General features: G+C 41.5%; 1 protein-coding gene across 4 annotated transcripts in view; it reads right to left on the bottom strand.

Annotated features, from left to right (window-relative positions):
• Positions 1-26,283, bottom strand: part of LOC108600098 (RNA-binding protein Musashi homolog Rbp6) — a 74,162-nt gene extending 47,879 nt beyond the window's left edge. For all 4 annotated transcript variants that reach the window (XR_004458853.1, XR_004458854.1, XM_033293829.1 and 1 more), the window contains exons 1-2: positions 25,422-26,283; positions 4,893-4,985 (exon numbers count right to left, since the gene is read on the bottom strand). Coding sequence is in view for 2 of the 4 variants with exons in the window: in XM_033293829.1 (XP_033149720.1) it covers positions 4,893-4,985 (93 nt within the window). In the remaining 2 variants the exon portion in view is untranslated. The remainder of the gene's footprint in view (positions 1-4,892; positions 4,986-25,421) is intronic.
• Between the last annotated feature and the right edge of the window lie 1,640 nt (positions 26,284-27,923).

Below are 27,923 nucleotides of genomic sequence, written 5' to 3'. Positions count from 1 at the left end.
TGCATGAAAATCTTTTTCATTCTTAAAGCCTCTTGGGCATACAAATTCAACTCGAAAACATTTAACAGCATTGCTGCTTGCTGTTAATAACATAACAATGCATGCTAACATTATGTTAAAATATTATCTTCAACTCTTTGTGCCTCTTGGGCATACAAAGTTAACTTTAAAGTTAATTGTACAAATATTTTGCATAGCTTTAAATTATTTAAGCACTAACTGCTACCTGCTGTTAATAACATTGCTTACTAACATTTAGCTAAAATGATACGTTTTCAGTCTTAAAGCCTCCTGTGTCTTTTTCTTATTTTAGTGCTATAAATATTCATTCGCCATTTCAATTATTTATTGCCTTAATGTGCTTTGAGCAACTGCTGCTTTGGCTGTTATTAACATAATCATGTTAAAACGTTTACACCGCAATAAAATGTTTCGAAACTAACCGTATAATAATTCATATGTATGTTTTGTTGCTTTTCTCTCTCTTCTCTCTCTCTGTTTTTTTCTCTCTGTTTGGCTCAGATGACACTTAATTATGTAGTTGCTTTTATAATTCAAGCAATTTGTCATAATTAATAGCTAGAGCGTAGTAACTAGTGAAGGTCCTAGGTCCTTTAAGTGTGCTTGTGGTCTGAAGAAATCAGCTGGCAGCCAGTTTGGAGCCCTGGACATGCGACAGCAGTCGGTGCTCAGCTCAGAGCATCATAAAATGCTTATGAAAAGCGCTTAAATTAACTAACCCCTGGAGGTTATGCAGCCAGAGGGCCAGGGAGGAGGCGTGGCCGGGGCAAGGCAAAATGCAAACACCGTAAACACCTTTAAAAGCCACAGGGCAATGTCTGCAGCCAGCCTGATAGTTGTTTGGCCAAAAACTGCAATTTCCATATACCTCAGCCATAGTTCAGCACTTGCAGCTAAGTGGAAATTGAGAGGGGTGCCCAAAGGGGTGGTGGGGTGGCATGGTGAGGGGGGTGCTGCTGGTGGTGGCAGAGGTCTTGGGGCTTTACAAAATGTGTAGTTTATTTGCAATTTTTTAGCCAAAGAGCTTTGCATTTTTGCTTGTTTTTTTTTTTTTGTCTAACTAACGTCCAGTACGCTCGCTCTCTAACTCACTCTCGCTCTCTCTTTCTCTCTCTAACACTCTTTTTGGCTCAGTGTGCATGTGAAATTTTTGTTATCGCAGTGTTTGCAGCAGCAGCTGCAATAAAATCAGTGGCAAAGGTTGCAACAGCAGCTGAGGTCAGTTTTTCGGGGTCCATTCTACCCATTTATATATATATATGTGTCTGTGTGTGTGTGTGTGCATCAGTTAAATGTAAGGCATTTGTGCACTAAAAACTGCACACAGAAAATTTGAAATTTTGCCATTTGTTTTGTTGAAACTCGGGTTTTAGGTTTTTGCCTAGCTTTCGTGCTATTTATTATTGCTGTTATTTCTGCTGTTGTTGTTGTTGTTGTGATACATTTTGCATTTGTAAGAGAGTTTTTGTGATTTGCATTTAAAAGGTGTGGCAACTATCATTGCATCACATACTATAGCATATATATGGCATGCGGGTTGAAAATTAAGGCACAGATTGCCGCATTCGTTGGTCAACTTTGTGCTGGACTGAAATGTATATCTTTGGCTGCTTCTTTGCTTTTGCTGCTCATAAAATATTTAATAGCTGCAGGCTATAAATGCGTAGAAAACTTTGCTATTAGCCAAATACATTTCGCATAAATTTTGCAGCCACGTTACAACAGTAGCTGGTTTTTTAAATTTTAATTATATTTTGCACTTTGGTCTTTAAGTTTGTCTAGTTTGAGTTTTGGGCGCGAGTCTTCACTTTGCTTAGCTAAGCTGCGAACCTTAGTTTGGTTTCAATTTGAAATTGCAATTTTTAAAGCCTTTGGCAAATATTTGCTGCTAGTTTATATTTATGCCACAATCAAAACCAAAAGCCTGCGCTATGAAGCATATTTAGCACAACAAGCTGCAGCTAGAGCTTGCCACATTTGCCACACACACACACACACACACACACACACACACACACACACAGACAGAACTGTAAATGTGCAAACAATGCGCTTTGCAACAATTTCAAACATAAATTGCAAGGCAAATAAAAAGGCAGAAAAGAATATGCATATAAATATATATACAGCGCTCACTATATATATTGCGAATTGCCTGTTTGTTTGTTAGGCTCGTAAATTACGCTATAGACAGGCGCACGCTCAGTTATTATTGTTGTTGGGCTATTTTTATCAGCAACATGCAACAACTATTAATCATATTGTTGTTGTTGCTGTTGTTGTTGCCTCGTGCCTGACTGTGTCATCCTGGCTAATCAATCTTTACAGGATGCCCGTCTTCAATGACAACGACATAACGACAAAGCCAATCTACCCATGGGTAGAGCTTATCTGCCATCTTCTCAGCTAAGGAGCAGCAGCAGCAGCAAACTAAAAGAAAAATGGCCGCTAAAGTCATTAACGCCTCGCTGGGCACCTGTCCACTGCAGGCTATACAGTCAACAATGGACGGGGGTGGTGGGGTGGGCTGGGGCGCTGGCAATTTTGCTATTTTGTTTATGGGCAAATCTGTTTGGCGAGCCGACGCTGCTGCTCAATGAGGCGGCAGGCAAAAAGCCAAAAGGGGATTAGTTGTAATCAATAACTTTGTAGACAAGCCGCAGATCGGGGCGGGCAGGCCAAGTTATATGAATATATAGCTTATATACCTCTGCTGCTGCTGCTGTAGCTTTTGTTATTTTGCCTGTCGAAAACTTTTGCCTTGTTATTATTATAATTTTCGCTTGGCGAATGCGTATTAATTGAAAAGTTTGCCATTAAGCCGATGCGCTTGGTTAGCTTTGCCTTTGTTTTGGCCAGCAAGGCTGACCACGCCCCCACCCACATCACAGCAAAGCTGCTGCATTATCATTTATAGCTATTTGGTTTGCTTTTTTTTTTTTTTTTTGGCAACTATTTGATCGTCATAGATTTTGACAGCTTCCTTTGCTGTGCGCGCAGTTATGATGATGAAAATTACTTAAAAGCATTTTTCGCACACAGCGGCGCTGATTTGATTGATGGGCGTTTATGTGCTAAGGGAGTCTGCGCCGCGCACTCCGCGGACAAGTTGGGATGTGGGGTTGGCGTCATTATATTCGCATTATCGACTGTCGCTGGCGCGCAACGCAATGAGGCATCGCAAATGCCAGTTGACGTGCCGGCGGTTTGAAGAGCTGACAAAAAGTTGCGCCAATTTATGTCAATTATCAGCGGGGCGGCGGCTCACCCAATCGGGCGGCCACCCCGCCAGAGCTGCACCTGAGCGGGAGCGAGCAATTGCAAATCTGTTGAGAGTCTGTGGACTTAAAAATGTGGGGCAGTGTTAAGTGATGTGGCGATAAATTAAGACAAAGTTGTGAGGCAAGGCATGCGCTCAAGCAAATAAAACAATGCAAGCGAGGCTGTCAAGTTGAAAATTAAGTATACGCATTAAGTATACGTAAGCTAAGCAGCCTAATTTGTATGCTCGCAGTTGCTTTTGTGCTTATTATTTGTATTTGGACATTTAAATGCAATATTTTTTGTCATATTAAAAAAAAATAGTATACGCATAAGGTATAACAGTCTAATTTGTTGCCTCAGCGAGGTTTGTTTTTTTTTGTTTGCTTATTATTTGTATTTATTTTTTTAATTTATATATTTTTGCAATTAAAAAAATTAAGTATACGCATTAAGTATACGTAAGCTTGCAGTAGTTTCTAAGCTTATTAGTTGTATTTAGCTGATAATTTTGCTGAAGTACGCATTTTTTTATTTTCAAAATGAAGTATACGCATTAAGTATACGTTAGAAACGTAGCCAAATTTGCTATTAGCTTAGCTCACAGTTTAAAAATTGTCAAAACTTTTTATAAAACTAAAGCCAACTGCAGCTTTTCAGCTTTTCCACACTCGTTATGAATTCTGGAGCGCTTATCGTTATTTAGAATTTCTGCTCGAATAGATTCACACTTGAAAGATATCGCTCAAGTGTTTTTTGCTGCTTGCATATCGTTAATGAAATCCTTGTTAACTCGCGCAGCCTTTGGTGCCGCTTAAGAAGCTAGTCGCTCATTAAAATTGCAAAAAATAAAAGCGTTACGAACAAATCGATTTTCGTTTAGTATCGTAATCAACAACATAACAACAACAACAACAACAACAAGAAAGTTGTTTGTTTTTGTTGTGCTCGTGCTAAAAATTTGTTTTGTGCGCTATAACAAGAACCCGCCCGAGCTCTGAGCCCATTATAATCGCAGCCTTGTCGACTGACTGACGAACTGCCAAACATGGCTGAATGGCGAACTTAAAGAGCACTCGAATAGCACTCAGCCGCAAACACACACACATAGAAAGAGAGAGAGAGAGAGAGTGAGAGAAAGCGCGAGAGACACATGCACATGTGTGTAGAGCCGCTGTTTAAGTGGAGTTGCTGCTGCAGGTGAAAAACAGAATTTGGTAAAGTGGCGATTGGTTGGGGTTGGGGTGGGAGCGGCGGCTGTCGCGTCGTCTACTTCGCTTTGCAGTACTTGTCAAGATTGAATTTGGTACGGATATATATTCCTTATTTCCTTTCTACTTTTCACACACACACACACAGTGTTGTATGTGTGTGTGTTTGATTTGTGACTTTTTTTTTTGGCAGCTTTATTGATCAAACAAAATGTGGCAAGTGGCAGCGTCAGTGAAGGTGTCATTGCTCAGCAGCCTACCCTGCGCTATATTGACTATATAGTATATATATATTGTCGACTGACTGCGCATTGCCTTGCATGACATGCAGCTTATTATATATATACAGCATTATGTTTATCATTATTGTATAAAAATTGGCATGTAACTTGCACTTACCGGACCAAACTGTTCAAAGTAGCTTTTGACATCCTCCAATGTGGTGGGCGCCGAGAGGCCACCCACAAAGATTTTCTTCGTTCTCGTCACCATCTGCAAGTAAGGAAAAGGCGAAAAGTTAAGCAAACAATCGAGTTAAGCCGAAATGAGCGAATGAGCGAATGAGCGCGTAAAGCGTAAGTGGAAATTGTTGCCTGCTTAATTTAGCTGTACTTTTGGCATTTAAATATGCATTTATGACCCGCAGTGGGTGGCGCTGGGCTTAACACTTGTGGGGGTTTAGCTGCTAGCCGAAAAAAAAGTTATGACCCCGCCAGACTGAAAGGAGCCCAGCCCAGCCCAGCCCAGCCCAGCCCAGCCCAGCCCCGTTGCTGTAACTTACGGCAACAACTTGCGTTGCCTCAATGCGTCCACCATTTTGTGCACTTTATGTAGTACGTACATGTGTGTGTGTGTGTGCAGCTGGCATATTTAAGCTGACAGTTTCAAGTGCCAACTTTACGCAGTTAGCGCAACAGCAGCAGCAGCAGCAGCACCAAAAATGATGGCAAGGCGCACTGCCTGCCACATGTGTCTGTGTGCGTCTATACGTGTGTGTGTGTGCGTATTGCAACGCCAGCCTTTTTAGCCCTCAGGCAAGCGTAAACTGTTAACGTTAAGTGACGGCAGTTAAGCGACAGTGGGTCGCTGTCAGCTGTGCGCAGCGTTAAAGTTTAGCAAAGAAAACGATTAATTTCAATTAAATTTATATGCTAAGCACGCAACTAAATAATTAAAGCTTGCACTTGACAATTTATATTAACATTTTTTTGCTTTAACTTGCTTGCTATGCATTTTTGTAATTTAAATTTTTAGCTTTAAATACGCAACAAATGCTGCCCATGGTTCATGGTTGGGTTTGGGCTTTGCCTTAGCTGCTGCAGGGCCGGATGAAGCTGATGACGCTGATTGCACTGAAGCTTGCAAGCTGCAATTTATGAGCACGGCACACTACTACACAGACAACAGGCCGTGGGGTTATTTGTAGGTGGGTGGTTGGGCTGTGCTGGTGCTGGTGCTGGGCTGGGCTGGTTGAAGGCTAGAAGATGTGGGATACGTCCGTTAAGGAAGCTAACGATATGTAACAGCGGTGCTGATGTTTCTGCTGTGCCAGCAGTAAAATTCATACAATGTCGTAAAATTAAAACACTTGTGCTGTCGCACCAACTCACACACACACCCACTTTTGATGAGGTCTACCACATCATAGTAGTTAGCTATACTAAAAGTTAGTCATGATGCAGTCTTTGGCAAGGCACTGCTTTGGCGTGTCTAGGTCAGGGCCTAGCCTGCTTCAACTCCACCTCAATTCTTGTCTGCACAAACTTTGGGCTTGCACTTTAGCCATGTGTTGAGTAGGCGTCTGGTCTGGGTCTGATGCGTTGGGTCTTGAGTCTGTAGTTGAGTTTGCTTGTATTACTGGTTCAGGGTCCTGGGCACTGCGGGCGTTCTGCTAACAATTTGCACAAAGAAACAATGAGGCAAAAAACAAGAAAAAAAAACAGTGTGCAGTTATGCAGGTCGCAAACTAAATGCTCTTTGCCAAGTATAACAGCTTGACTGTTATACGTAAAGTGTTATACAACAGTTCATAAGCAAAGCAAACTTATTTGTTACAGAAATACGCCTTATTAAAAACTGTTATACAAAACTGTTATACAAAAAACTGTTATACAACAGTTGTTGAGCTATGCAAACTTTTGTTGGTTATGCATGTTAAATTAGAACTATTTTAGCAATACTGTTATGCAAAAAACTGTCATAATACAGTAAGGTGTTATAAAAAAAAATTTTATACAACAGCATAGCTCAAGAAAACTTGTTTTTGGTTATGCATGTTAAATCAGAACTGTTTTAGCAAGACTGTTATACAAAAAACTGTCATAATGCAGTAAAGTGTTATACAATAAACTATTATACAACAAATGTTAGGCTATGTAAGCTTATTTGTAGTTATTAATGTTATATAGAACTGTTTTACTCAGACTTTCATACAAAAAAAGTGTCATACTGCAGCAAAGTGCTAACAATTTGCAATTTATAGTTGTTTTTGGTAATTTTAACTGCCATTGCTTATATTGTTGCCTTAGAGTATAAAAACTATCGCTGTTACTGAAGTGCGTTTCGCAAGAAAGTAACAACATGACGTCCAAGACAACATTCGCAACTCGGGCTACAACTTTAGCTGCTGCCACTGCTGCTGTTCTGGTCATCAGACATGACGCAAAAAGAAAAAAAAGAAATAGAGAGAAAACGAGCAGAATGAACGCAGGAAGTTCCAGAGAATGGCAAAGTAAAACAAAAGCAAAAGAAATTGCAGCGTTGTTAAAAAGCAATTCAAACAGCGCCCGGCAGCAGTTTGTGGCACTTTTGCTGTTGCTTGATTCCAAGCGCTAATCACTGCCAATGAGGCAGCTACTTAAACTAATAAACTGAAACTGGCCTCTGACTCGACAGTTAGTCAGTCTGTCTGTCAGTCAGTCAGTGCGACAGTCAGTCAGTCATTTGCTGGCTTCGCAATGTCATCATCAAATAAACTTATAATAAGGTCGCTACGGCTGCTAGAGAAACACGCCCAGCACTGATAGCGCGACATGAATCAAAAACAAAACACACCCAAAAACGAAGCGAACAGCAGATGCCACGACCCTGACCAAGACACAAGCCACATTGATCAGCACGAAGTGGCAACACACACGCATACTAACGAAGTGACACGGCATTTTAACGGCCAGCAGCAGCAAAGGCAGCAGCAGCACGCAGTAGCACACGATTAGGAATGTCAATATTAGCCACTGTGACTATGAGCAGGACTACAACTAGTCGAACCACGAGGATACTCCCCCCACATCAGGCTGCCAAAATTTTGACAAATGACGTCAGTAATGGGCGTGGCCATGTCGTATAGCCCAAAAGCAAGCTGAAGGCGTATTCGCCCAAGCTCTGAGCTCTGACCGCTCACAAATGCAGGCTGACTGACAAGCAACTAAGCTTGTGCTCTCAGATATCGCAGAGCAAGATAGCAGCAAGGACTGGCACATGTGCTGGTCGGTCGTCGAATGCCTGTAGTTGGGTTCATTACAGCCCAAAAGGAGTTATTTAGCTAGCAAAGCAGCAAAAGAATGTGTACTAATGACTAGAGCGACACTTGCAGGCATTTGAAGTTGTAGCAAACTGCGCTCAGTTGCTTAAGATGCTGCAAACTTTCAATAAAAGTTTAAATAAGTGCATTGATTTATATGGAATTATATGGAATTAAACAAAGAACGTATAAGATTAATAATTAAATGCACAAATGTTGGCAGAACATTTACTTAAGTATTACTGCTAAGTTCTTCTTTACTCTACTTTGCTCTACCTCAGCTCGCTTGCTAACTATCGATAGTCTAGCATATCTATCGATAAGCTGCAGACATAACATTATCTTAAGTCTTTTTAAAGCAAATTATGATTTATAGAATTTATAATAAGCTTATCCACTGCACGTTTCTTTGCTTCTTTTCATCTCTTATGCTTTTACTCAAGCAACGCTCATTTATCTTTTATTAAACTTTAAACTAAGTAAACAATATTTAACACGCTACTCATAATAAGCAGCTCTTATATTCATTGCAACTTTCATGATCAACTTTTAGCGCTAACTAATAAAGTTGTAGTTAAAATAAAAAAATGCGCCAACTTTATTATTCTAATTTAAATTTAAATTTGCGCGCAAAATGCCATTAAATTATTTTACTTTGCAATTTCAAGTGCGAGTAGCTTCATAAGCATACCAACGTTATTTGTAACTCTCTCTCTATCGTTTGCTTTTCTCTCTCTGTGTGTGTGTGTGTGTTTGTTTGTGTAATATTTTATACGCAAGCAGATTTATGTATATGTAGTTTGCTGTTTCCTTTAAGCGCGTTTTAATGGACTTTCAGCGCTGCTGCTAGCAGCAGAGCGTGGGGCGAGGGGGAGGTGTTGGGTTGGGAGTAGGAAAATGCCCATCAGCGCTGACAATTTGCGCAGCATTGCCATCATCTCCGACGTGGGCTTGTTGTTGTTGTTGTTGTTGTTGTGTTTTGTATAGTGAAAGGGCAAAATCAATTTAACACTTTCAACTAAATTATTCATTTTGCATAATAATTTTCAAATCTGTCAAAATTCACACACACACATAAAGAAACGAGTGAGTTCAAGGGGAGGTAGTGGGGATTTTATTTGCTACAATTCAGCGGTTGTCGGCGTCTGCACTTTCACACGCTTAGGATCGCGATAGGGCGGCCAATTCCAGGAAGCGATGAGGGGGCGGGGGTGCAGCGGAAACGGTAGCGGTAGCGAGGGGTGAAGTTTTTTGCAAAAAGCACTCAAATAATTCCCTGGCGTAAGCTAAACCAGCGCCAAAGTTGCGCCACACACAACAATAGTCGAGCCTTGAAAGCAGCAGCAGCAGCAGCAGCTCTAAAAGGGGCGAGCGTGCTGGCGTTGGGCGGGGCGTGGCGGGCTCGCTGCCTATAGTAAAGTGGCACACAGGCGCGTTAGAAATGTGAAAAACCCTTTAACCACGCCAAGCGTCACAAATTCTGTTAAGCGAAAATTTCATCAACGCAACGAGTGAAATTTTCATTTTGCAGATTCGCTCTCGCTCGCTCAGCAGCGTTGTCAAAATGAAAGGAAAATGTCTCATAAATCCTTTTAATATTAAATGAGCTCATGCCAGAGCCCTTTACCTGACCCCACCACCGCCTCCGCAGCTCTTTATGCTGGCCATGCCTACAACGCGACGCAACACACTTAAAATTATGTGGCTAATGGGAGCAACTTGGCTGGGAAATTGCGCGAACCTGTCGTGAATGTCAGCCAACTACATATGTACTACCCACACCCACACCCTCCCACCAACCACCCACCCACTCAACCCATTTAATACACGCTGAATTTGTATAACTGATTGTTCGTTCGTTCGCTGCGTTTCTTTGGGCTTTCTGCCCTTTTTTGGGTTTTTGCTGCAGCGGACCAACATTGGTTCATTAAAACGTAATTTTTAAACCGTTTACAAGCATGTGCATTGATGTGTGTGTCCGTTGTGTAATAGGGAGGCAGACACACCACTAGTTACCTTTTTTATATAAATTAAAGCTTAGGCCTGAAACATTTGCTTTTTATTGTCAAATTAGTCGGCAAAGCGAGTTTATTAAAGTTGTTTTTTCTCATGTTGCTATTATGTTTTATCCCCCCGCCCCCAGCCTCGACGCCCACGCCCACGCCAGAGCACAACACAAGCCAAGCATACAGGCAATTCCATTACGCTGTGTGCTCAGACTCTATCGCTGTGGCAACAACGACAACAATTTGTAACATTTGCCGCACTTCCCGCAAAGCATTTCAAGTGTGAGAGACAGCCAAAGTGGTGGGTGGAGAGGGGGGAACGGGCGCGGGCGGCGAGTGCGTAAGGTTCTCGGTCTAACCCACTCAAACAAGCTTCAACATCATTCAAAGTGACAAATTATCCATGCAAATTTTACAAAATGGCTGCCAAAGGCACAAAAGGCTCGTGGGAAAAAAGTGTTGCATACTTATGAGCGTGGCGACGCCATTTGAAATATGAGCATTGTAAGCGGGCAACAAAAGCAAAGAGTTTAACAATGCTTTGTGGCCTATAAATATACGCAACCACTCACACCGCAAACACACTACATACGCACAGCTTGATCAATGCCATTTGTGCTTTTGTCTAGCATTCAAATTAAATTAACACACAACAACGTAGGGGAGGCGACAGGCTGAGCGTCAATGTGGGCGAAATATGCCTACCAAACTACGCAGCTTGACCAAAAATTTGTGCAATTTCCGTTACTAATACTTTTTGGTCAATTTCCTACACACACTACACACACACACACATACAGACGCGCACACACTTTGTTGATTTATTGCCCTGGCAAATATTTTGCGCCTTAATTTCGTTGATATTTATGCGGCAATGTGTCCTTGTGTCGAGCCAATAAACACGTTTATGCCACTGACAAGGGATAATGGGCTTCCTGGCCCAGGCTCCCCTAGCAAAATCAGCATTTGAATATGCCCCTGGGACTTGCGACTTGGAGCCAGTAATAAAAAAACAGCGGCAGCGGCAGCAGTAGCAGTAGCATCAAAAGGAATGCAAATCGTGCGTTCTGTCTGCCTGGCTAAGGATAGTGCTTGTAAATCAAATGAAATATATTACAAGCAAGCCGCATAAATACATTTCAAGATTGATGTGTGTGTGTGTGTGTGTGTGCGTGGGCGTTTGTCTGTGTGCGTTTGGGACACATATAAAAAGTGATTTTAATATTTTTTGTGCAAATTTACTTTGCAATATAATTTTTAGAGCAATTTGCTATAGAAAACAAGCATTAGATTGCAGTATTTTTTTAAGTGTGCATAAGTTGAAAAGCTAGCAAACTATTTTCATTTTATATTGCTAACAATTGCTCAACTAATTTCTATTATAGATTTTTCCAAAGCACTTTGTGTCATCAAACTTTCTTTTAATAATAAACTGCACACAATTTCAAATCAAATTATAAATTGTCATTATTTTTCTTTGAGTGTAAAAGAGTTGCTAAGCTAAAAGTTTCTGATAAGCTGCAACAAAAACTAAATTGAAGCAACGTTTGCAAATTGACGCAGCCACACACAAATTGTAGTGAAAGAGACAGCAAGTGCATGAGCGAGAGGGAGAGAGAGAGGCAGAGTCACCTTATTTATGCATAACAATAATGAATATTATACAACAAGCCCGAAATGTAATTCTGTGTAATTAATTATTAATTTATGCGCATACATTTAACTCACACGCATTGTCGTCGACAGCAGCAGCAGCAGCAACATGTACATGCTTATGTATGTGTGCATGTGTGTGTGTGTGGCATTGGCATGCTGGCACAATGGCGGCTGGCGGATGCGGAAACTGTTTTGCTGCCGTTGATGCTGCCAAGCCAAGCAGCAGCAGCAGCAGCAGCATCATTGTTGTTGTTGTTGCAACGACTAACGACCAGCAAAGTCTGTGGCACACACACACACACATGCTGCTTGTTGTTGCTGCTGCTGCTGCTGGTCGCATGTCGACCATTGTTGTTGTCGGTTCTACTGTTAAGTTGAATTGTCATTAAAATTGTCGTCCATAATTTCGACATTAAATACACACACGCTCAAAGCCAAAGCGAGACAGAGCGAGCTAGACATAGAGAGAGGCGAGAGAGAGCGAGAGAGAGCGAAGCGACAGCTAGACAGTTATCATTATTGTTAATTGAAAGAGAGAAAACAGCTTGTACTTTGAAGTATTGCAACAAAGCACTCTCCCTCTTTCTCTCCCTCTCTTTCTCTAATGCGCTCTCTGCTGTGCATGGCGCGTGGTTAAAAAGTGCCAACGCAGCATGTTTTCAACATTGTTTAAATTTATATGGCAGTCGAGCTAGAGCAGCAGGCAACTTGTGCTTAAAGTTTTAAATTTGCATAACTAAGCAACAAATGCTTTGGCAATAGATCAATTCTGTTGAACTCTTCAACTTGAACTCTTCTTGGTGGACCTTGAGTTTGCTTCTCGCTCTTTGATTTGCGCTCAAGCGCTCAACTTTTCTTGCAGTGTAAACAAAACTGACACTTCTGGCAATTACTTCATCGCATAAACTTTGGCGACCAGCAGCACACACAATCATCATTAGGCAGCGTCCATTACGTAATTATCGCAATCACTGTCCCGAAAAGCAAAAGGGAAAGTAAGAAATAAATATTTCTATATTAAGGTGGGCATATAATTGAAATTTTGTTGGCGGCGGCGGCACCCCGCTGCACAAAAAGAAAACCATTTGGAATCAATTTCGATAAAGTTTTAGTCCGCTTGACTTTCATTTAACGCTAATCACTTGCAGTAACGTAACGGCAACGGCAATGAAAATGAGATCGAGAATGAAATTCCTAAGTTGGCCAAAATAATTTGTCTTGCCGCAACAGGAAGCGCAATGCTCTTGCGGTAAAGTTAGTTTTGGTCTAAGCGCGTGGCTCAAACGTTTGCAAGGTCAAAAGGCAGCTGAGCGACTGAGCGACTGAGTCGCTTTAGGTGACGGTTTTGCTTAATTAGAGCATTCATTAATCAAATCAAAACCATTTGCCACCCGTTGGGCAATGCCACAAAAACCAGCAACCAACAAGCAGCAGCAGAGACGACGACGACTTGACTTGGGGTTTGGGGCAACTCACAGAGAGACGCAGCGACGCGTAGACGCTTTTGAAAAAGCGGCCAGGAAACTTTTGTCGAATGGCAGCTAAACACGCACAAAGATATATACGATTGCTAAAAGAGAGTGAGAGACGACGACGACTGCTAACCAAATAAATTCAGTCACATAGAAAAACGACAGACGGCATAACAAAGCGCAGAGATTGTTGGGCCAAACCCTTGCGCGAATAGCGAACGGCGAATCGCCAAAAAGAATAAACGGGCAACCATTAAAACACATTTGTGCATCTATTTTTAGGGACAGCAGCAGCAGCAGCAGCAGGCAAAACCCCAAAAAGCAAAAAAAGAAAAACGTAGCAGCTCAAGCTCTCGCACTCAAGCGATTGTAACAACGGGCGGTCCACACAGCCCAAAAAAGCGAACCCGAAAAACCAGCAACGTCGACAACTGAGTAACCCAAAACCAAAAGCTAAAGCAACAGCAGCAGCAATAAAAACAACAATAACAACACAACAAATTGTATATAAAAAGCGAAACAGCATTTTAGCAAAACCAAACTTAAAACTACTTTAATTTATGGCGCACGCATTTCTGTGTTTAGCTTACTCGTTTCCATGACTCCCACTCCCCCCCTTCCCCCCTCAGTATGTCGTTTGAGCTTTTGTTTTGTGTGTTTTCTTTGTGTCTGTGGCACACACACACACACACAACGCAAAAGCAATCAGTCAACAGCTATAGAAGTAAAAGCAAAAGCGCCCAACCCCCCAGCTCCAAGCTCAACCCTTAGCCAAGCCATTTAAATAAAATGTAATTCGGCGAAATTGCGCACACAACAACTTTAAATTGAAGGCTGCCTAAAATAAATAGATTTAGTTGAGTAAATAGATTTTAAGAATTATAAAGAATTTACACAGCTTAAGCGCCAGGCAACAAAAGTAATTTTATGAAAATAATATATAAGAGGTAGTTGAAGTTTTGGCTTGCGTTTCACAGTTATTTGAATTGAATATATAAAATTTATGTAAAATGAATTTCTGTTGAATTAAAAATAGAAAAAACTCGTTGTATATCAAAAGTAAGCTGAATTTATTTTCATTTTGTCAAATTAGAATGAAAATGTACACAATTAATTTCGTTTTTCTTTTGTTGTTTGAATTGTTGAGTAAATAGATTTTAAGAATTATAAAGAATTTACACAGCTTATTTATTAAAGATTCAATTCTTCTAAATGAAATATAAAAATATTACAAAAAACTCGCTGTATAGCAAAAGTGAAATGAATTTATTTTCATTTTGTCAAATTACAATCAAAATGTATGCAATTAATTTCGTGTTTTTATTTTAAAAATCATTTCTGTTGAAATTTCAAGTAAGCAACTGTGCGTTAGCTTTTAATAAAATATATATAAACCCTTTTGTTAACAATTTCAACAGTTCTTTATTGTTAACTACAAATTTAAGCTCGTAAGTAATTATTTTAAATGCAATTGTATTTGGCTTGTCTTAAGCTCAACTCTGCGTCGCTTCTTTGCATTTCCGTCGTTTGCAACTGGCTTGCTTGAGTTTATTTCATCTAGTTGCTTTAGCATTAGTACCTGTAATTTGCTTGAATAACTTTTATGGAAATTCAGGCGCGTACAAGAATTTTTCTCTTTTTTTGTGTGTGAAAAGTTGTGCTAGGCACACAGAACTTGAGCTCTGTCAGTTAAACAGAGTGAAAGCGGCCTACAATGCTGTCTGTAAATTTGCTAGGCACTGACTGCTGTCGTACCCTCGACTGCTGCTTGTGGTCGCTCCTCGCCTCACTCGCCTGCTGACAAGCGGGTAAATTATGCATAAGCGCACTACAAGCCCCGCCACATTATGATGAGACCAAGAGAGAGAGAGAGAGAGAGAGAGACGTATGACTGGCTGGGCTGGTTGCTGATGCAGCAGCAGGCTCAGGATTATGCATGACAGCAAGCCAAAGTTACAGAGCGCATAGAGCGCAGGGGCTGCTGCTGCTGCTGTTGTCAACTTGCTCATCACACACACACACACACACACATCGCTCACTCTCTCTTTAGCTTTTCAGCATTAATGCGTACTAAGGCAAACAAACAGCAAAATATTTGTATGCTAAGCCAACACATGCGACGGCTGCTGCTGCTGCCCTGCCCGCCTCTCATCTAAGGCGGCTCAAGTATTTTGCATTGCTAAGCAGAAATTATAAATCAGGGCAATTGTTGAAGATTTGCAGCCGCACACAACAAAAACTTGCGCCCACGCCCCTTTGCGGTCTAAGCTAAAAATACAGCACGCCAAAAAGCAAAGCCAGCAAATGAATTTAACGTATATGAGTAACTGAGAGACTGAGAAGCTGAGTGTTTCGAGCACTGAAATCATAATTTAATTTAATGTATATTTTTTTAGGTCTTGCTGCTCCAACAAGACGAAAAGTCATACAAAGCGCTGGGCGAGCGAGCGAGCGAGTGAGTGAGTGGGCGTGTCAGACAGACAGACTAAGAGCAGCGTAAATAATGCGACGTTTTTAAAGTGTAAAGAGCTGTCAGAAGCGTAAAAGAAACTCAAAAATATGAAAAATTATTGCAAAGTAACGAAGAGCGTCGCTGAAAATTGAGCGTTGGTTTTGATTTCTTCACATTTTTTCACTTTTGTAATAGTAGAGCGCGCAATTTTAATTTTAGTAATGGAAGACAAAAGGCAGCAGAAGACGCTGAGCGAATGCGAATGCAGAGCGACAGCTGAAGAGACAGACAAATAAGCTTAGCTGCGAATGAGTTAGCAACAGCTACTGCGTCGCTGTCTCGCTTGCACTCAGCTTAGTTTGCTAGCTGAGATTTATTGCGGCACGTTGCAGTTTGAAGTTGCTGGGCCACATAAATCTGTCAGTGGCGAGTGCACTGGCTGTGAGTTGATAAGTGGGCGGCAGCAGAGAGAGCGAGAGAGAGCGAACGAGCCACGAGTCAGGTTAAGCTGCTGCAGCAGCAGTAAAAGCAAAAAAATAAAACAAGTGCACAAATTAAATTTAGGCGCAAACAACTTTTATATACACTTTGACTACACACACATAAATCGGAATCGTAATCGGTCTAAAATATGTAAAATATAGCTTTGATTATTTTTAGATTTTAAATATTTTTTAATGCTTAAAATCGTGTTTTTTTCGTTTTGTGGGAGGGGGGAGAAATAAAAAATAATAGCGTTTGAGTTTGTATATAGGAGCAGCTAATACCACATTTGGTAGCTCTAGCTCTTATAGTTGGCTAAGAAACTGTCGCTCATGACAGACGGCTGTAGGTCCAGACATTGATCGATCAACTCAATTTGTCTAGCTGATCAAGCATAATATATACTTTGTGAGGCTGCCACGTCTCCTTCTTGCTGTTCATACATTTCGCCAATTCGCATACCCTATTCATTTTATAAAATGTCAAAGTGTATAAAATGACTTTTGTTTTCATGATTGTTATTATTTAACGTTGGCTGGCTGTTTGTGCTGGCTGCTGCTGTTGCTGTCATGCGGTTTTTTAAACGATTTTTATTAGTGGGAGGGAAGCGCGTAAAGCGGAAATAAAGGCCACGCGGCCGTAAAGTAGACAACACACGCACACAATTACAAATTTACAAGGGGCAGGCAGGCAATGCATTTTGCATTTTGCATGGCGCGCACGTAAATGACCGCCAACGATTTAAATTGTTATCCTCCCACACGCACAGTGAAATCAAAATGCATTACGTATACGCAATATATGCTGAAACGAAAAAACAACAACTGCGTGCCTCGCATTATCATTTAACATTTCCTGTGCACAAAACGCAGCGCACGGCAGCGCAGGATGTGGCTGCACCCGCATTGAGCAGCGCCAATGAGTATAAGGAATAACTGCATGTGTGTGTGTGTGTGTGTGTGTGTGTATTGATTGGCGATTGAGACAAGCAGTAAATGCTATAAAATAGAGCAAAGCCAAACGCTGCACAGTGGGGGGCAGGTGCTGACTGCGCTGCTCTGCTCTGCTCTGCTCTGCTCGCTGCTTAGCCAAAGCAATCAAATAAGTATTTTGCCAACTTTCATTTGGCATCAAATCACACAAAATGCACACAGCGCAGTTCACAACTAGTTTTTGACGTACTATGCTGCACTTTTTGATTAAAAATTTCACTGTGCGTCTGTGTGCGTGCGTTGATTTATGTGTAATAACTTTTGTGGCATACTGTATGCTGTTAAGTTGAGCATAGCAATGCTTATTGTTAATTGAAATTCACATGCTCTCATGCAAATAAAATAATAATTGTGCATAATTTGCAACTAAAGCCGCAATCAAGTTTTGACAATTTAAAGCAACTTGAATATTTAAGCTTTGGGTAAACCTAAAGCTACAATGCAAGCTGCCAACTAAGTCCGACAACAGTTTGTTCTGCAGCAATTATTATTAGTGCGCTCGCCCTTGTTGTTGCTGTTGCTTTTTTCTAAATAAAAATCAAATATTTGCCAGCAATGTTCGTTTGCTTATTTACATTTGCTGCTGCTACTGCTGCTGCTGTTGCTGTTGTCAACTAATCATATAAAAAGCATATACTATGCTATGCTCAATGTCAAGCCAACAATTTGGCACAATAATTTTGTAAATTATTGCGCATACGCCGCGTGTGTTTGTCGAACGAAACTTTTACAAGTTTACTTTGCTTTTATATTTTGTTGTTGTCTGCTTTTTGCACTTTTGGGGCCAAGATTACTATGGCCAGCTCATTTCCAGCGCAAATAAGCGTAAGTAAATTTATAAGACAAACAAACAACAGCAGCAACGAAAAAGTTGAGAGTGCAGAGAGGCTGCTGAGGCTGCTCTTCAGCACAGGTGGGCAGCCAGCAGCTATGTGTGTGTGTGTGTGTGTGCTCGTCCAACGATGACGAGAAACAGCTGGCGGGGAGCAGGAGCAGCAACACAAGTGTGTTGGCAACTTGGGCAATATTCATTCTGGTGGCAAACAAACAACACGCAGCAGCAGCAACAACAACAGCAACAACAACAACAACAACAACTTAGGGCTATACTGTGAGAAAAGCGTAGCATATGAAATTTAACATAAATTGTGAATCAAAGACAACTTAAACAGCAGCTGTTTAATTGAGTGCAATATTAATGCTTAGCAGCTAATTGCTTGAAAAAGTTAACATTTTGTAAACAATTTGAAGCTTAAAGCGCAATTATCGATAGATAAAGTAACTATCGATAGTCTTACAATTCAATAGACTAAAGTCGCAAATTGTGAAGTTCGTTTATTAGGCAAAGCTCGCAACAACTTAAAAGTGACTTTCTTCTTTCTTTCTTACTTCTATGCTAATTGAAGCGTAGCTCCAAGTTCTTTACAATCGATAGTCTTTGTTGATAAAGTAACTATCGATAGTCTTACAATTCAATAGACTGAAGTCGCAGCTTGTGGCGTTCGTTGATTAGACAAAGGTCATTACTCATTTGAATTTCTTGCTTCTTGCTTTCTTTTATGCTAATTGAAGCGTAGCTCCAAATTCCTTATAATCGATAGTCGTTTTAGATAAAGTAACTATCGATAGTCTTAGTATGCTACTCTTAACGGAATTCAATAGACTAAAGTCGCAAATTGTGAAGTTCGTTTATTAGGCAAAGCTCGCAACAACTTAAAAGTGACTTTCTTCTTTCTTTCTTACTTCTATGCTAATTGAAGCGTAGCTCCAAGTTCTTTACAATCGATAGTCTTTGTTGATAAAGTAACTATCGATAGTCTTACAATTCAATAGACTGAAGTCGCAGCTTGTGGCGTTCGTTGATTAGACAAAGGTCATTACTCATTTGAATTTCTTCTTATGCTAATTGAAGCGTAGCTCCAAATTCTTTACAATCGATAGTCGTTTTAGATAAAGTAACTATCGATAGTCTTAGTATGCTACTCTTAACGGAATTCAATAGACTAAAGTCGCAGCTTTTGAAGTTCGTTGTTTAGGCAAAGCTCGAAACAACTTAAAAGCGACTTTCTTCCTTCTTTTCTGCTTCTATTCTAATCAACCTACTCTTCAAATTCTTTATGTTCATGTCTAGCTTAACTTTCTATTTAAATTCAACAAACTTCAACATTTTAAGTAGCATAGATTTTTTCAAACTGAAAAGTAGGCGCTGCTATCTAAAGCTTATGTCGTTGCCTAGCTTTAAATAAATAAATGTTATAATATATCGTTGAAATTGAAAAGTCTTTAATGTGCTTAGCAAAAGTAGCTTTTGCTGCCAGGCTAAGCTCATTTAAGCTGCTATCATTTTTTTGTTGCAGTGTATGCTTACAAGCATAATAACAGCTTTGGCTAGAGAGCTGCCATTTGTGGGATAACTGCTGTTGCTGCTGTTGCTGCTGCTCCTGTTGCTGTTTGCTACTTTACTCAGGCGCTAGTTGATGAACTTCGTGTACAACTTGTGTAGCACAAGAGTTGACGCCTGTGCTACCTACGTTGGGTAGCAGGACAGCCGCCAGCTGTAACACTGATAGCAATTTCGAGAGACAACAACAGCAGCAGTAGCAGCAGCAGCAGCAGCAGCAATATGAACAGCAGCAGCAGTTGCTGTTGTTGTTGTTGTTGCTGGTATGTGGACAACGTCGCCTCAGCGCTTTTCGCAAGTTTTTGTTTTGTTTTTCTTTCAGTTTATTTTACTTTCGTGTGACGCCAGCCGCAGCAGCAGCAGCAGCAGCTTCACTTTGGTTTGATTTTATTATGTTTTTCTTTTGGCAGCAACAACTCACACCAGGCACTGGCACAAGTTACGCCACCACCCCACGCTATGTAAGCTAGAAGATTGCTTTGGTTTTTTGGGGCCACATGCTGCCAAGTTCGCTTGTCTGCGCTTTGCCTTATTTGTTATTTGACTAAAACTCATACATTGACGCGGGCAAACACCCAAGCAGCCCACCCCACACAATCGAGCACCCAAGACTGACCTTAGCTGCGCTTGAGCTTGGCCCTGTCTTCTCGCATTTTGCACTCGTTTGTGCTTTTTCCACAAAAGTCGTTACAATATCAACTTAATTGTTTGAAATAAGTGCCGCCTCAACTAAGAGCCCACGCCCACTAGCCAGCCACCCAGCCACCAGTAGAGGGTGAGTCTGCTTGCTTTGTGTGTGTGTGTGTGTGTGTGTGTGTGTAGGCAGAAGAGCAAATGCTGATGTTGCGGTTTCTTTTGTGACTCGATTGCGCCCTTTTGTAGGCAACATTTGCCAGTTGCCCACATTTATAGTGTTGCGGTCTTTGTTTGCTGTTGTCTCTCTCTCTTTCTATTGCTGCCTCACTCTGCGCTGCTGCACTTTGCTTTGCTTGTCAACGCTGCCTGCTTTATTTTTTGCGTATACTTTTTTTTTCTTTAGCTACAACTCACGGAAAAATTTCACTTTGAGTGACTTTGCCACAAGTTTTCGCTCTCGCTCGCTCGCTCGCTCGCTCAGTCTGCGTGTTTGGAGTGCACTTTTCCATGCAACTTGAAATGAATCTAATAACTTGCAGACCTACAGACAGCAGCATAGTTTGGTAGACCAAAAACAATGCTGTAAGTTGCTGTTGCAACTTTGGTTTTGCCCAAAGCGGATTGTTGTCGAGTGGCTTTTGGCTTGCTCTATTTTTGTTTTTTAGTTTTGCGCACTCAATTCAAATAATTTTTTAGTCGCTTCGACTGACGCGCCTGCCTGGCTGACTTTGCTTATAACTACGCCCAGTCAAAAGCCACGTTAACAGCTCCATTAGTGCAATTTATTTGTCTGACGATTTACCCCACACACACATACACACACATACACAGCTATATTTATCAAGCTATGTGTGTGTGTGTCTAAAGCTAAAGACAAAGGCATCTTGTCAACTTGATTGTGTTTGCAATTTCATAAAATAACAATTCGTTGCCACCACTTTGCCCCTTGGCATACACGCACACACACACACAAACACACACGTACACACGCACACTCTTGTTATTGTTTTGTTGCTGCCACTGATTGCCGCCGGTGGTTGTCACTTGGCGCCTGCTTCCTGTCGCTGTTTTTGCTAAGTAACTCAAATGGAATGCGTTTGCAAATAATTTTGCACTAGGTGCGGGGTCAAAGTCTTCAACGAGCTTTCGATGAATGTGTGTGGCACAACACACTGAGAGAAATTAGCACAACATTTCGTTGCTAAGTTTCAATTGCAAGCACAAGCGTTAAAAAGTTTAGTAGCCAAAATAATTTCTACTCAAGCTGTTAGCCATAATATGAAGTTAACTTAACGAACTTTAAGCTATGCACAGATTTTCTTAACTAATTCATATTTCAAAATGGAGAAGCTTATAAATGTAGCGAATAGCTTATAGCCTGAAATCTATCATATTTTAATTGGCAGGCGCTGACCTTTTTTTTTCTTTACTTTTACTATTCGTAATTTCAGGAATTTCGACTTCATTTTTCAACTGTGTTTTAGGTTTTTAGGTTTAGTTTTGACGCAAATTTTCAATCTAGTTTATTGTAGCTTAGATTTTTCCTCAATCTAGCTTATGTTGTCTTTCAAAATCTGGCAACACTGGCTGCATTTTCAAAAGCAAGCATCTCTCTAAATGTCATAAAACTATTGAGCAGCTAGTGCTAAGCTGAAATTCCATTTAACAAAAGTTAAAATTCCATTCTTGACTTTATAAAAAACAGAAATTCCATTTAACAGATTTAAAATTCCACTCTTGACTTACAATTCATCAAGTTAGCAAAGCAGTCATATTGCTATTTAATTTCTTTTAAATTTAACTTCATTGCCTTGCAGAGCTTAAAATAATTTCTAATCATAATATGAAGTTAACTTATTTACTACTAAACGAACTTTAAGCTATGCACAGCTTTTCTTAACTACTGCAGCTGCATTTCATCTCTCTAAATGTCATAAAACTATTGAGCAGCTAAGCTTATCAAATGCTGAAATTCAAAAACAAAAGTTCACATTCCACTCTTGACTTACAATTCAACAAATTTGCATATTTCTATTTAATTTCTTTTAAATTCAACACCATTTTCTTGCAGTGCATCTCATCATACATAAACTTGTCTTCGTTATATTCCTTATGTGACAGCAGCTCGTCTTTGGGGCTGCGTCTCTGCCTGCCGCTGGCTTTCAGCCTTGTCAGCCAGCCAGTCAGCCCGCCTGCTTGCCAAATTCAATTCACACAAAATACCCGTAATTCAACACCCCGGCAAAAGCCACTCCCGCTGACTGATTGGTTTTGCCATGTCTCGCCCTCCCTACCACGAACTAAAAATCCTACACCCCAAGGGAAGAAGCGACACACACACACACACACACATTGAAATGAGCTAAAATCTCATGTCTTCCCTATGCGCGCTGCGCTCTCACTGAGATTTTGAGACTTCTACTTCGTCTTCGATTTTAACAACGACATCTCAAGCGACTCGTTGACATATTTGTATTGTATTCAATCGATGAATTTCTGCAGTCAAGGCTGCCAGCTGCTGCTCCCCCTTAAGGGAAAATGACTTATTTTCTTACGCACACATTTGAAGGCAGCAGCGGCAGCAGCAGCAGCTTTCAAGCTCAAGCAGCTGCCGCTCGCATCCTGGCAGCAGCGACTACTACTTGGAGTTGGGGTTGATTGCTTGTGCGTCGACATTTGTAAAAAAAAAAGGAAGCAAAAGTTTTGTGTCCCATGCACGCGAACATTTTTTTACTTGACTGCCCCAGCCCCCCCCCCAAGTGCGTTGCGCTGACTGTTGCCCCGTTGATATTAAAATTTTAATAAACCCACGCACGGCGTAGTCTCCCAACTCCCGATTCCCGATTCCCAGCTGCTGTTGCACTTGACGGAAACGCGTCAGTTGAAGCACCACACGCACATTTCGATGCGGCGACGCGTAAAACGAATACGCCGTAATGCTGTGATTGCCTCTCATACATACAGTTGGGTACCCCGGTCTGGCTTTTTGCACTGTAACAATGTCAAAGATTTAGCTGTGCGTGTGTGCGTGTGTGTGTGTGTGTGGCATGTGGCACGTGAAACATGTTGATAAATCAAATCTCAACGCAGTCAATGCCAATGCCAATTTGCTTGACAATTGCTTTTTCGGTTTATGCTTTTTGATTTGCGGCTTCCTTTTGCGCTTTGCGTTTCATTTCGTATTCGCTTGCTTTGCGCTTCTCCCATATGCATGACAGCTAATTGCCTGTGGCTAACCATGCCCCAAAGTCCCCAATGCGATTCGAGAGCGTGAACAAACCTGCTGAAGTGCGGGCGAGCGGGCTAAGCCCCTCAAGCAGCGCTTAACGCTCAGATCCTAAAGCTCTTGGCCCAGCTCACGCTCACACCCGCGCGCGTTGCTTTGTGTGTAAGCAGTTGGATGAGTTGTGTTATATGCCAGCTGATCCACTTCCAAATACAACAACAACAACAAGTAATAATAAAAAAGGAGCAGAGGCAACAAAAAACTTGAGCTGGCGCGGCAGTAAAAATAGCATAACGAAACATTTTTGCAGCCGTGTAAATGAAAGCAAATTTAGTGATTAACTAGCAAATATATTTAAATGCTAGCCGACTGAGTGACTGTATTAAATCCAATCAAATAAAATAGTTAGTAAATAATAAAACAGTCGAGAGTCGAGTCGAGTCGAGTCGAGTCGTGTGTGCTTTGAAGTGCTTTGGCAGTTTAATGCTCGCTTATCGTTAGCCAAGTTTTTACGGCAAAGAGCGTAGCAATTTTATTATACAAACGACGCTGCGCTGCTTCTCTTTTTTGTAAGTCTGCTAGGCAGTCAACAAACCATTAAACTCAAGTGTTTACCACAAGCCAAAGTCACTAGACACAAATCTAAAATGGCAGTTAGACAAGCGCTCGAAGCCAAAGCCAAAGGCGCAGGCTAATGTGCTTTAGGTGTAGCTGAGTGTGCAGCTTGCAGTAAGCGAATCGCTTAGATTTATGTGCCTCACTTGGCATATTTGATGTAGATTTGGCAGTTAAATTTAACTGACAGCTTAAGCCATGATTAGAGCTACAAAGCCGCAGCGAGCGCGCCCATTTGCATTAATTGCTCTAGCGCTTTGGTCACTGCTTAACCCACTAATGACACTTTTTGGAACTAATCAAACAAGCAACGAGCTTGTAAATGTCAATTGTAAATAGTTCAAAACAATCGCTCAATCTTTGGAAACTTTATGAGCTTAAATAGAGTCGTGTTCTGGCCGATTCATCAAACAACAGCTGTGGGCTGTGTGTGTGTGTGTGTACAGCGAAAAAAGCCACACTATAAATATATTTTCAACTTATTTATGGGCGCATTTCGATGAGCCTTTATACGCGTTTACAGCTGGCCTATAAAATTTATGTGTGTGGGGCGCGGCCCAAAGGCAACGACAGCGGCTAGGGGCAGCCAGCAGCAAGTTGCGTTGAGGCACGCGAATTGCCAAACGGCGGTGCGTAATTATTTTTATGACATTTTTTGCTTGCCACGTTGCGCGTTCGTTTGCTTGGTTGTCCTTTTGTGCTGCGTGTTGAAGTGTTGGCATTTGCCAAACAAATTAAAAGCAAATTACAAGCAAACGTTATTATAAACAAGTGTAAAGTCAAAGCGACGCGTGTGTGTGTGCGACAGAGATAGCAACAAAGACTTTAGCATTTTAATTTCTATGTTCAGCTGGACGCCGCTAGCGGCCATGGGCGCCACTTAAAACGATTTACTTTCAACAGCAAAAAAAAAAAAAAGAGCAAGCTTGAATCTTATAAACGACACGTTGTAATGAATGCGCACAGGTGAAAAACGTGCGCCCCCAGGGCAGCGCAAGCGATAGAGCGAGAGCGGGCGCGTTTTTGGACAGTTTTCTTTATTATTTAGAGCTGGGTGCGAAAACGTGCCCTGACGTTGGACATAAATTAATTTATTGCGTGCAAAGCGAAATTTGTTAAAAAAAAAACGCAAACAAAACAACGAAAAATAAAAGTAATGCATATATAAAAATAAAACTTGAGCAAAATGAGGAACCGAAAATAATTCATAGCATACTTTTTTGGGGAGGCCAAAAAACTTTCATTCACATTAGCGCACATTAATAATTAAGAAATGTTTTTTCTGCTTGTTTGTAACGATTTTTGTTTGTGGGCTGGCAGCTTATTAATGCGCCAGTATAAATGCAGAGCAATTAGCTTAAATTTTTGTTGACTAAATGACAATTTTAAATGCATTAAGTAAAAATTTGTTGTTGTTGTTGTTGAAGCTCAACAAGTCTTTTGCTTATTATTTTCTTGTTTCGACTTACGACTAGTTTCTTTGTTGGAATTGTGGCGGTCTGCGCTGACAGCGGCGTCGGCGTCAGTGGTGGCGGCGCTACTGCTGTCACTGGCGGACTTATCGCTTTGATTGTTGCCGGCGCTTGGAGCGTGGGCAGCGGTGTCAGCGTTTGAAGCGGCGGCGGCGGCGGTTGCTGAAATAACTCCGCTGGCTGCTTCACGTAGAACAGATTTACTCCAAAGTGTGAAATTTTGATTGAATTTATAGCAACACTTCGACAGGAATTCTAATGATGAGAGGCGCCGAACTACACCGTCGGCCACCAACCAAAAAACAGCTGAGAGAACTTGAAGCGCGCCTTTTTTTTGGGTTGTTTATAAACTTTAAGTTTTGATTGTTATTGTTGCGTGCGTTTCGTTGTTTCGTTTTTTTTGTGTGGGGTTCAGAAGCTCTTTTTGTTTATTTAACACTACTAAAGCTCAAGTATTAACGCTTTTGTTTATGTTTATATGAACTAAACTTTGTTTTGTTTATAGATTGTTTCACTTGTAATTTGTTCTAAATATATTTTTAACGCGTTTTGCTTTGCTTTGATTTGCCGCTTGGCTTTAATTGAACTCAGTTGTAGTTGTAGTTGTGTGTAGAAGAAACTTTGTTGTTGTTGTTGTTGTTGGTGAGTGTGTGTGTGTATTTTCTGTTTAAACGGATGCTTATGGCCGATTTACTACTTGCGCTCGCGATTTGTGTGTCTGTCTGTGTTAAGAGTTCTCGAGAATTGATTTCCTTGATACTTGGCTTTGTTTTCACTAGGCTACTTGGCTATTAATGCTTGAGTGAGAATTTGCACGGCTAAGGAACAGAACGCAACGACTGCTGGACTCGCTTGTCTGATAACGACTGAAGGACTCTCGCGAATTGCGTAGGATTTTTAGCAATGGACAAGCAGCAGCAGCAATCCTTAAAGCGTCGACAGCGCAGTTGGCAGCGCTGCAGCAGCAGCTAGCGGCATTACAACAAGCGGAAGCATACGAAAGCAACAGCGACAGCAGCAGCAGAGCTTGAGAGAGCGAGAGCGAGAGAGCGACGGAGAGCGCGCGCACTTGTTTGACAAGAGAGCGAGAGCTCGACGCGTGGGCTGATTTACACCCTGCAAACTGTTGGACTGTTAAATGTTTAAGCGTATGCGGCATAAGAAAAGGTTGCCAGGGTTGCCAGCACAGCCAAATAAAATGTAAGCAACATGAAATGATCTTGAGGCAGTTAGAGATATAAAAGTAAAAGCAACGCAAATAAATTTAAAGCGTTAGCTGCAACAAATAAACAAAGGAAGAAAGGAAATTTAACAAATTTTTAACTACAAGTTTATACTTTTTAATTGCGTTATTTATGACTATTTGTTAGCCTACAATTAACATCGATCGATGCTGTTAGTCAAACATTCAGGCGACAGGCCTAGGGGCCCAACCACCCACTCCAGCTACATTTGTGGCTCGTGAGCAAAACGAATGCCAACTAAGTTGAACAATGTTGCAATCAGACACAAACAACAGTCGCTAAAAATTCACTTTCAGCTCAAGACTTAACAGCGAGAGCGCTAATTGCAATTGCCGACTGAGCGAGAGAGCCAGAGAGCGAGCGCAGCTGCGCCTGCAAGCAGCAGCAGCAGCAGCAGCAGCGAAGAGAGCGTCGTCACCAGTTCAGCGTGTGAGAGAGAGCGCGTGTGTTGGAAAAATCTACGCGCGTCATTGTTGCACCTTTATGTTTGTTTTCGTGGGTGGACAGCAATAACAACAACAAGCATTGTCGTCGTCGACGGCAGCAGCAGCAGCAGCAGCAATTGCGCGAGTGTAAACGAGTGCGAACGAACGAGCGAGCGAGAGAGCAAACGCGATGCTAGCGCTGGGAAGCAAATGGCGCAAACAAACAACAATGGCAAATGTAACCTCTGTAGAGGGTGTTCGCTGTGCTGTAAGCGCGCGCCTGCAGCTACAGTGAAGCCTGCAGCAAAGTTGACGTTAGCGCTGCAGTTGCAACATTTTAATATTGCTAATCACGCGGCAGCAGCAGCAACAGCAGCAGCAACTGTGTTGCTCAAAAGTGTCAACTTGACATTGCCTGAAGTGCAAGCAGCACACACACAGACACACACACACAACAGACACACACACACAGCGCTGTAGGCATAAATATTTCTATGGGCAAGCCGACGCGCAACTTGCGTCAAATATTTTGTTGGCTTTGCCCATGCCCCGGGGCTTTATTGTTGTTGTTGCTGTCACCCCCCCCCACCGCTCTTACCTACTCGCTTTAGCTTCAAGCCAGCTGCTCGCAGCGACACTTGTCTGAGCTAAATTTCCCTCTCAGCTACAAACACAAATATTGCCCACAAATTTCCCTTTGCTTGCGCGCGCTCTCTCTTGCGCTCTCGCTCTCTCGCTGCGTCGTCGCATTAACTGCGCACTTCCCCAGTTTTCGCTGCGTACGCTGACTGCGCTGCTAACGTTAACTGCGACGCGCGCTGGCTGCTGTC

Source organism: Drosophila busckii, chromosome 3L, assembly GCF_011750605.1.
Source record: "Drosophila busckii strain San Diego stock center, stock number 13000-0081.31 chromosome 3L, ASM1175060v1, whole genome shotgun sequence".
Lineage (NCBI taxonomy): Eukaryota > Metazoa > Arthropoda > Insecta > Diptera > Drosophilidae > Drosophila > Drosophila busckii.
This window is presented reverse-complemented; position numbering and strand designations above follow the sequence as displayed.